This window comes from Glycine soja, chromosome 14 (assembly GCF_004193775.1).
Source record: "Glycine soja cultivar W05 chromosome 14, ASM419377v2, whole genome shotgun sequence".
Lineage (NCBI taxonomy): Eukaryota > Viridiplantae > Streptophyta > Magnoliopsida > Fabales > Fabaceae > Glycine > Glycine soja.
In genome coordinates, this window is record NC_041015.1 from 46,359,017 (window position 1) to 46,370,633 (window position 11,617).

At 30.8% G+C, this 11,617-nt stretch overlaps 1 protein-coding gene across 1 annotated transcript; it reads left to right on the top strand.

The window, feature by feature from the left end:
- Positions 1-2,747: 2,747 nt before the first annotated feature.
- LOC114384332 (putative clathrin assembly protein At4g40080) lies at positions 2,748-4,270 on the top strand. The gene has a single exon (XM_028343993.1). It carries the CDS (start codon positions 2,833-2,835, stop codon positions 3,874-3,876), a length of 1,044 nt encoding a protein of 347 aa, XP_028199794.1. The 5' UTR covers positions 2,748-2,832; the 3' UTR covers positions 3,877-4,270.
- Positions 4,271-11,617: the final 7,347 nt, after the last annotated feature.

Here is an 11,617-nt window from a genome sequence, read left to right on the forward strand (position 1 = left end):
CATGGATTTTTTCTTTCTTTTTTGTAAAAGAAGCCATGGATTTTGATAACTAATACTCTTTAATAAAAAAAAAATCACTAGAAATCAATTCGGGAATATATTAAAATTATAGTGATCACGTGAATTAATGATATTTTAAAATACATTGTTTTATATTCAATTTGTTTACCAGTAATGTAAACATTTGTCAAAATTTATTCATTAAGATAATGAGAAGAATAATTCCTGATCTCTTTGTATCGTGAATGCATGACTTGTTCAAGAATCAAGATTACAACCTGGCATATTGCCACTTTAAATTATAGTTTTAGTTAATGTTATCTAAATATTATAACCCAAGTGTCAATTTTACATCCTAACAGATTTTATGCAGGACTGCGCAGCCGACTGCAATTAAAAATATATAAAACAAAATATCAACACGCACGATCGCATTTATTAGATTAAGCAGAAATTGAACGAGCCAAATAAGAAATTATTACTATTATTTTGTTTTGAAAAGTATTGTTCCTGAAGGAAGATCGATCACCGCCATCAAAATATTTGTAATTCCAACACGAGTTTTTCAAGCAAATAATGACAATGTGGGGAGGGTGGATCTGAGCACAAGACATGATGATCTACTGAAGGAGCTATTTGTGAAAGGGTATCACGCTCTGGAGCTGCATATGGATTCTGAGGCAGCAACTATTTTGGGTCAGCATTTTTGGTAATGTTTTCAGTTTGCAACTCATTCAGGAGATTCGTAGGATGCTTTAGCTAGGATGGCATGTTTCGTGTGGTGCATATCTATTGTGAAGGTAATGTTTGTGCCGATTTTTTTAGTCAATGTGGTTTGTGGGTTGTGATTTGGAGTGTGATTTAATGATGTTTTAGCATCCTCCACTCCACTGGCGGATGCAGGTTTCCCACAAGAATTTTTTTTAGTTGTATACGTGTAATAAATTTTTTTTGTCCCCACTAAAAGTAGGTATTGTATTATAAGCTAATTTTTTTTAAAATGAATGTATAAAATATAAAAAAATAAAATAGAGAGAATAAAATGATACTAAATTTATTATTTTATCCTTTTAATTTTCAGGTTTAATTCTTTTTTATCTAATTTATTTTTTAGATTCAATTTGATCATTTAATTTATTTATTTGATTTAATTTGTTTCCATAATTTTAGATGACACTAATAAATTATGTTTTTAGTCCTCAATAAATTAATAAATTTTATTTTTGGTCCTTCATAAAATTGTTTTTGCATTAAGTTCCAAATAAAACAAAAAATATTTTGGTCATTATTATTTTGTTTTAGTCCTTTTTATATATTTTTTTTTTATTTTTGTCCCCATAATATATAGATCATTTGTTATTAGTCCTTATAAAATATTTTTCAAAGGAACTAATATAAAATGAACAAAATTTTATAAAAACTAAAATGAAAAAATAGATATATATTAGAAGAACTAAAACAAAATAAATAGAACTAAAAACAAAATTTTAAATTTATTAGAAATTTAATGCAAAAAAAATTATTAAAGACCCTAAAAAGGATTTTTTTAATTTATTAGGGACTAAAAACATATTTAAACTTTTTTAATCAAATTAAAATTATTTATTGTCTCCACCGATGAAAATTTCTACATCCGCCTCTGAGATCCTCCCGTTGCTATGCAGCCTTTCCTCTTAATATGATATGAGAGAAGATTTCATGACTTCGTTTAGTTTCATTATAATTTTCCTTATTCAATTTCGAAAAAAAATATTTACCCAACACTAGGGTCTGCTTAATAATACATGTTAAAGTAGGTTACACAAGATCTTTAGTTCTACACCAAAAAAACCGAAATGTTTACTCTTAGCATTAAAAAGCAAACATTCAAAGACTGCAAAATAAAGGTTCAAAAGTATTAATTCACACACGAGCCTTTGAATGAAAGCTCAATAAAGTTGGTAAAATGGTATAAATCTATATTCGAATTGAACAAACAAAAGTTGGAAATGCAAAATGATTTACGTAATTAATATGCATTCCACAAAATTTATTCATATATATAGACTATAGTATTACTAGCTAGTAGTCTTTCCATCCATCTCGAACAGTGGTTCCTTCCTCGTGTTATTAAGGCTCAATAATTGCACGCACGAGCCTTTAAATTATGGCTCAATAAAGTTGGCAAATTGATATAAATCTATATTCAAATCGAACAAACAAAAGTCGGAAAAGTAAACACGTTTTGGTGTATGTATTATAAAAAGCACCCGAGGAAATACCATATGAAAGTTTTTATGGAGAACCTAATAATTTAAGGAGTTTTCATACCGTTAAATTTTAACCGATCAAATTAAATATCATATTTTTATTATTTTTTTTTTTGTTTTTTCAAATTAGACCTTGATTATTATTTTTAAAATTTTAAAATTATAATTTTTAAATTAAAAAATACCATTAAAAATAATTTTAAAAGTCTTAATCCAAAGAATTTTTTAGTTACTTTCAACACTTTTTATAAAATTTAAGATTAAAAAAAAATAATAAGAAATTTTTAAATTCTAAATCCCAAAAGAATTTTTATAAAAAATGTTGAAAATAACTAAAAAATTATAGGTTCAGATTTTTAAATTATCTTTAATAAAAAAAAGGACATATATAATTTAACTGATTAAAAAATTAACGATATCAAAAACCCTAGGATTATTGGAGAGACAGTATAAACTCCCTGTAACATTTTACTTTTCGTAAATAAATGAAAACTGCACGTCCGTGAGAAAACAGGATACGACCATGCATTTAAGTATTTAAGCATTTGAACTCTCCACTCTTTGCATCTATTCATTTAACGCTATGTCCCTCCGCAAGAGGCTGAGAAATCTTGGGCACAATCTCAAGGACAAAGCCTCGGTGATCGCAGCATCACTCTCTCTCAAGCGCCACGTGTCCTCCGTCCGCATCCATGTCCTCCACGCCACCACCCACCGCCTCTCTGCTCCGCCATCCACGTCGCAAATCGCCGCCGTTCTCTCCGCCGGAAAAGGCTCCTATCTCCTGTCACGCACCTGCATAGACACCATCATGGACCGCCTCCACAGAACCCGAAGCGCCACGGTGGCACTCAAATGCCTCTTCACTCTTCACAACATCGTATCCGAGAGAAAGGGACCCTTAACGTTGAAGGACAACCTCTCCCACTACCCTTCGAACGGAGGACGCAACGCCCTTAACGTTTCCACCTTCCGCGACGACACGGACGTTGAAACCATGGAGCTCAGCGCGTGGGTTCGATGGTACGCTAATGTTCTCGAACATGTCTTAACCGTTTCGCGCGTTTTAGGTTATTATCTAATAAACTCGAATGACGGCACCAGAGAGGTTTTTTCGAGTGTCGAGTTGTTTCGTGAAATACGAGGTCTCGTGGATTTTGTTGAGCAAGTGAGCCACGCGCCTGAGTCGCTGCATCTCCAAAAAATTGAGTTGGTGTTCAACGTTGTGAGATTGGTGTGTGAGGATTACGGGCGCGTGCAACGCGAGATTTTGCGGCGCGTGGAGGAGGGTGGAAATAGGGTGGAGGATTTGGATGTTGGAGAGTTGAGGGAATTTGTGAGGTGTATGAAGAGATTGGAGGGGTGTAGGGAGAAATTGGTGGTTTTGTTTGTGAATAGGAAGCGAAACGATGCGTTTTGGGATTTGATTGGAAAGGTTAAGTATAAGGGGGTGGAGGTGATGGAGGAGATGGAGGGGAAGTGGTTGATGGTAGTGAAAAAGGGCATGAACGAGTTGGCTGAGTCGACTCGGTTCGCTAACCCATTTCTTGAGCCTGGGGAGTTTATGTATTCCGGTCCCACCGGGTGGCGCGTGGCCACGTGTCAACCTGTTCCAACGGTGGGATGACAATTTCCAACGGTCTTTGTCTATAAGGTGTCATTTGTTTGTTTTTCCTTTTTCGTTCTTGGTTCTTCTTTTTTATTTTGTGACTTTTTTCCGCCGGTTTGTACATAGTTTAAGAGAGAAAAGAGAGAGATATACTTGTATATGAGAAAGAGATTTCTACCTAGAGAGAAAGAGAATTTGTTTAATTTTGATTTTTAAAACTTACTATCGGATGGGATGTTATAACTGTAAAAGATTCTCCAATAGAGGGTCCAAGGCTAGGAAATTAAGGAGAGGAAATTTCGTTACAAGTTCTTCTTTTGTATAGAATGATTTTTTCATGATTAATCTTGATTGTAAAATTAAGGGTGACTTTTTCGTCTATTACTTAATCGTGTCATATGTGTTGCAATGATTAAGAGTTTTGAATTGTTATCTATTTGTCGTATATTATCGGTTCTGCACAAGTCTAAGGGAAAAATATTCATGGAGTTCCCAGAAAGTATTAGGTAGATTATTTTCTTTGGTGTATAATTACTTATAAGATTCTAGTGTATCTATTAGAGGAAGTCAACAGGTGAATAAAATTAAAATAGATCAATATAAGTACTTTTTGTTTGCCTTTTAATTAACGATTGCCTCTTGCTGCGTGAGTGGTTTCCCCCTTATATGGTGCATGGAATATGATGCATCTATATCTGTTTCTATGGTTTTTGGGTGTTCTTTGTGATATATTTCTCAAGTTGCTTGTTGTGACAATTGATGCTTTCTTAATATTGCATGTTTAATTACAGAGTTGGGTCGTCAGATTATTGATTAGTTTTGTTATCTGGGCCTCCAATGTTGGGCAGAACATTAAAAGGATTTTTTTTTCAAATATTGAAAAATAATTTATCAGGTTCTAAATACTAAATAGCACTAACTTTTTTAGAGGTCGCCTTTGAATCTCACGCTTCGTTTGTTTTGGTAAAAGTTGTCAAGAAAGAACTTGAGCAAAGAGAGTTATGTTATAGAACAATAATTCTTAATTGGCGGTAATGGATTTGACGATGGGCTACTTCATATATAGCTGGAATTTGTAAAACTGAGGACGCAAAGATTGTTAAATAAAATGTGTAACGATTATCAAATTGGATTTGGCCACGTTTATATTACATTAAATATTAGTTCTGGTTGACCTATAGCGTCTACAGTTGATTTGATCAATGAGCACTCAACATCTACGTCAAATTCGACTAAAAATCATAAAAAAAGTTTATAATTCTTTTAGGATATAAATGTCTTTATAAAAATATTATTAATAAAATTGATAAATATAATAAATAAATGCATAATAGCCCATAAATAAATAGATAATAACCAATAAATAAATATACAAATTCAAATACTTAATATTTTTTTTATTGACGAACGTTAGTTTTATTAGTAAAAAGGATCAAACTTAAATTTTTTTATTGTTTTTTCTTTCTCTTTTAACCATTCAATATATCTTATATATATGTTAAATTAAAATTCATTATCCTTCTTTTAATATCTAATAATAAAAATATACTTTTGATCTCTCATCTTATTATTTTAGTTTTAATTTAGATTCCTAATGTTAAATTTTTTATTTTTGATCTCTTAAATTAAAGTGTCTCTATTAGACAAAATTGATCTTTTTATTAATTTATCACTCTAATTTGATCACCTTGGTGTGACATATGGCTAACTGAGAAATATGAGTGTTTGTCACATTAGTTAGAAATATGCATAAAGACTAACGAAGGACCCAGCTAATCTAACATATATACTAATTTAAAAGATCAAAGTCAATTTTTTTAAAATTTATGTACCAAACTAAAACCAAAAAATAAATTAAGGACCAAACTAAACATCTAAATATAGGAATAAAATTCATTGACACCATATTTAAGTCTTTAAACTTACACCAAATCCAAATAATTAATATATTTTTATTTACTATATCATATATCAAATCATATATATAATAACTTTAATATATTTTGTGACAATCAATTAAATCATTCGATTTAATTTAATTTATTGATTTGATTTTCTAGTTTAATTATTTATATAAACTATTAGCAAATATTCTTCTAGAATATTATTTTTTTGTAATAACGTAAATATATTTTATTTATTTATAATTTGCATAAAAATTAAAATACTTTTTCTAATTCACCAAGAATCAATAAACTTTTAGGTTCCATTTGGTAGCCTGATAGGATGAGATATGATAGCATATACAAACAAAACAAAAATATGATAAAATAAGGCTCTATTTGACAAGTCATTTCAATTGACTTTTAGTTTTTTTTACTAGCTCAAATGTTTGTTCAATTATTCATAAACAAAAAATTTTTAGTAGCTTCTAGCCTTTTTTAAAAAGCTACTTGAAGTAACATTTTTTAAAACTCTACTTTATAGATTCTAGTTTTTTTTATATTTTTTTCTTTTTTATCCTTAATATATTTATCAAATATCCATATTATTATTATTTTTAAATAAATCATGATTTTATTATTTTTATATCATTTTACACTTTTTCAAATAATTTTGCCAAACATAACCTAAGTCATCATCCTATTCAATGTTTGGTGTACACCATGATACAAACTAAATAATGGTAGGAGGTGATCAAGGCAACAACAACGACAAGAGTGGTAGTGACAACGATGGTAATGGTGGTTGCGGTGGTGACAATGGCAATGAAAATGGTGGGAGTAGTAACGGTGAAAAAAACAGTGATAGGATGATAATGACAATAGTGATGTGGAGTGATGGCAACAATGATAGTGGTGGTGGTGGTGGTTGCAGTGACAATAATGGAGATGATAGTGATGGTAATAGTAGCAATGACGATGACAACAATAATGAAATGGTGATGATAATGGTAGTAATGACGATAATGGTGAGAGTGATGACAACAACCATGGTGGTGATTGTTATAGCAATAGTGGTGGTGATGGTGCTTATTATGACAAAGTTGATGATGGTGAAAGTGATAATGATGATACTAGCGACAGTGATTATAATTACGATGATGGTAATAGTGATATTAGCAATGGTGATAGGGTTGGTGACACTGAAAACAATAATTAAATATCTATGTATATATATGTATTTATGCATGCATGTATGTGTATATTGAGAATTCTATTATTTTTAATTAACTCCTTTGCATGGCTAAGACAATCAATTGATCCTACTATACTCTTTTGGACTAACCCCACCACCACGTGCTTTCACCAACAAGAAAGTTGTAGACGCACAATGGTCTCATTCATTATGTGTCACAAACTCCTTTAAATTCATCACATGCCTTCACACCTCTCACACACTAAACTTATTATAGGGTTTCTACATTCTACACATTGCAACCCTTTTCCTGCCGCTGCACAAAATAGATCAAATCATTCCATTCCCCAATCCAATGTAGCCACATATTACAACAAACATATCCTTTATTTCATCTTTGACCAATTTTAATTTCTTCTTCATCCATTCTTCATATCTTATTCCTTAGTTTTCACGTAATTTCTTTTGGTTGGGTTCCTTTGATCTCCTGTCCAAGCTTCTTGTACACTCCTCCAACAGATCCTTAAGCTAGCAAATAGGTAAACGCAATTTGGAGTGCAATTGTTGAAGATATGATCTTATGGAAATGTTTCTAGCTAGAAATGGTCTTAATTTCTTCCCAATCTTTGTTATGCTTCAATCTATCACTTATGGGGGATGACACGCCAATGATTCTTTTGATAACTGGGATTTCCTTGATTAATAAAAGCCTCAAAGTGAAAGTCTTTGTTTTTTGGTTAGCAAAAACGAACGATATATTATTGACAGGGCCCTATATGTAATTGACCCATTTAGAAAATACAACAAATTAAACACCCTATAGTCTAAACACTACAAGCTGCCAATTCTACGTGGCGCCTACAAACCTTTAAGTATAACATCGGGTTCATGCACGGATCTCAAAGTGAAAGTCTTATTTAAGACTATGTGAGAAGGCTAGTGAAATAATCCTAGGATAGGTGAGGAGTCTCACAAAGTGAAATAGTCTAGTTCTACATTAAGACTAGATAAGAAATCTCACAAAGAGAAATATATTGAAGGACATGTGCTAAACCTCATAGTGGAATAGTCTTATTGAAATTTGTTGTGATAAAAAAATTAGTTTTGAATGAATGAGTATAGTGTATAAAAACCATTAAATTTCTATGTATATGCATTTTATTGAATTTACGGAGCAATTATTGATATTTGCATGTATTTCTTACTATGCTTTCTTCATGTTTAATTATAACAAAATCCATTATCTCATGACTTATATCTCAATTATTTTTGTGTAACTTTTAGGCTCTTAGACTTCATAATTGTTGAATCTACAATACCAGATTTTCCAAAACCATATATAACTAGCTTAATATATATTAGTGAAGCTTGTCTCAAATCTTAGTAGTCATTACACATTTATAATATACACTCCCTCCATTACATATTGATTAACCTTTTAGGTTGTTTCACACGTATTAAAAACAGAATTATTTCAAAAAAATAGTATTTATTAGGGGCTAATTTTAATACAATATCCTTTCACATTATTAATTTCTTTTTTTTTATCACATTCTTATTTTCTGTCATGGTTTCTTTTTGGTTATCTTTCACTATTTGAGGAGTGAAAAAAAGTTATTTTAATTTGGTGGCTTAAATATGTTTTTGATCCTTGTAAGTTAGCATTTTTTCACTTTTGATCCATATGACACCCGCTACCCTAATATACATATTTATATAATAAAATACATGAAAATATGAAATTATATAAAATGAAATTTTATTTTCTAAGCATAAAAGAGTTCGCGTGGATAAAAGGTTTACATTCACTTCATTCACTTCATTGTTACCAACTAAAACTTATCAAAAACATTTTCGGCTCAAGGTTCCTTAAAAGAATCCACCTAGTCATCTACTCCCATGAACACAAGGTTCGAGATCATCACAGGATCCAAACTCAAACAGCACACAGGAAGTGAGTTATCACATTCCTAACTAATAGAGAGAAATGAGACAACACGTAGATATACATATCATATAAATGAAATACAACTTATTTAAACACAACTCACGTCATTTCACCACTTGCCACATAACATCACATCTCAACACAACACGTCTCATTCATTTTCACATCGTTCACATACTCAAAGATCAAAACACAATATCACTCAACCAATCAACATCGATCAATACACAAGTGTTATGCAACAAATATATTAAGACTTAATCCTATATGCAATGTGGTACCATGTCAATGAAAAATCTCGTCAAGCGCCTAGGAGTACATGACAAAACAAATCACACACTAGTAAGTCAAGTCACTCTCACAAGGTAAAATCATAGGGAGACCGGTCAGGGTCACTCTGTTTTACAAGAACGCTCAAACCATATGGAATCAGTATAGGCTTGAAGGAACATTCAAACCGAGTGTATTTACCTTCAAGGCCTACATGCACTCCGAAGAGTCCATCAAGGCCTCTCCCTCTTGATCCAAGTCTAACCCAGAAAATATATTAACACGCAGACTCTATGAATTGTACAAAACACACAACTCCTCAATTATTCTCAAAATAATTTTAACTCGTCATGCATCAAAGTGATTAAACTCCTTGAGTTCCCACAGTGGATCTCATCACAATACTCGTCATGCACTAACTCGTCGCCCTTAAAGGGTTTTACAGTCGTGTGATTATACAGTTCATAGCTCACAATTCAATACATACAATATCTCAATACACATATATCTCATAATTCATCACATATTCAATTTATCACTTACACACAATTTCATAAACTCAATATAACAATTTATCACGCTAATTTAGCAAATCTTGTCCAAAACACAAAAAAAAAACTATACAAAAATGTTTCTTGCAACATGTGGGGTAAAACCCCTCAAATAATTTCACATAATCATATCAAAATCAAAGGAATTAAAATCATAGGTTCAAAAATATGAAAACATCAAGAACACTCAATTTTATCATCCAATTCGCATCAAGACATCAATTGACCCGTCAAAGATAACAATCTCATGATTATAATCGTCAAGACAATTACAATACAGTAAATATCCTAAAATAAATCTCAATTTGATTTTTTAAGGATCCCTACATATATTCATTTTAATCTCAATTGAGATAAATGCATCCATTACTTCTAAGTGGACTCACGTGTGTAGTTTAGCAGTGATAGAAATATATAAATGTAAAAAAAAATTAAGATTAATTTTAATACACAGGCAACCTTATTATAAGTATGATTTTCAGAATAGTTACTATCATAAAAGTCAATCAATTATATCAACATGTAATTAAATAAGAGTGGAATTTTTTTTTAACTTGCATGTACTATTTACTCAAAAACATTTATACTGTCACTATTTTTAATTGAATTCTTTTTTAAATAATACATTTTTATTATTAATTAGAAGTTATTAAAATTTATGAAATCTATTGAATTTCACTTTTTTCAATAAATCTTAGATGCAATTTTGTGAATATTAATGAGTTCAAATTAATAATAAAAAGTATATTGTTAACCTCCCTCTTTGGATAAATCAATATTATTGTAGTGTTTATTAGTTGAAATTAAGTGTATCAATTTTTGGGTGTGTGATCAATTTTATAGGTGATTTCGCGAGAAGCAAGAGATTACAAGCTTGGGGAAACTAAGTGCTATGTTGTGCTGGTGTGGAGTGCTATAATGTGGCCGTTTTTCTTCTTGGGAGCAATAGGAGTTATCTTTTGTGCCTCGTCTTTGTTGTCCGGTATTATAATTGCTGCTTTTCTTCCAGTAGCGGAAGGTTTGGCTGTTATTGTATACAAAGAGTTTTCATGCAGAGAAAGGGGTTGCTTTGGTGCTCTCTCTTTGGGGGTTTGTATCCTAATTCTATGGAGAGATAAAACAAGACAAGAAAAAGAACAAGAGTCGTTGTCAAGAAACAGAGCTGCCTCAAAGTCTTCCTCCCAATGCATGATTGCAAGTAAAGTTTATTTCACTATCTTGGCTTGTGTTGAATTGTCAATATTGAAGGCTAGCTTTGGCCCCAGATAGAGGAAAACCACATAAAGGCAAAGTCATTTCTCACCCTTTCAAAATGCAACGGTTCAATGAGTAAAAACAAAAATATTCATGTATACTTAGTGTTAATATAGACCTAGTGAAAGAGAGGAAGGGAAAGAAAAGTGTATATATAATAGATAGTATGATAGAAAAGCGGACATGGCAGAGAAAAATTATGTGTTAAAATAAGGTATTTACATTGTAACTAGTGTTTGTGTATATTATTCCAATAGAAAAAGAGAAGAAAGATAAAAAAAAAATAGAAAAAATAAAAATATATAGTGAATCATGCCTTAAAAAAAATTGAATATAAAATAATAGCAGGTTTTGCATGTATGTCCACTTAGTGAGTGCTCAAACTATTAATTTCATTAAAGTATGTGCATTCTACCTCTCTATTATTATTATTAATTAACTATTGACTTAATACCCTCAAGTTATTTTAAGTGCCTTTTATCATTAAGTTACTTAATAAATCTCGCCTATAATTATTTAGAAAAAAAAGTTATACATAAAAAAATTTACACTGATATTCAATCATAATTCATCATATATGATAAATTTATTAATTTTTAAAATAATTATTTTAAAATAATTCAATTAATAATTTATTACATGATAGTATAAAATTAAT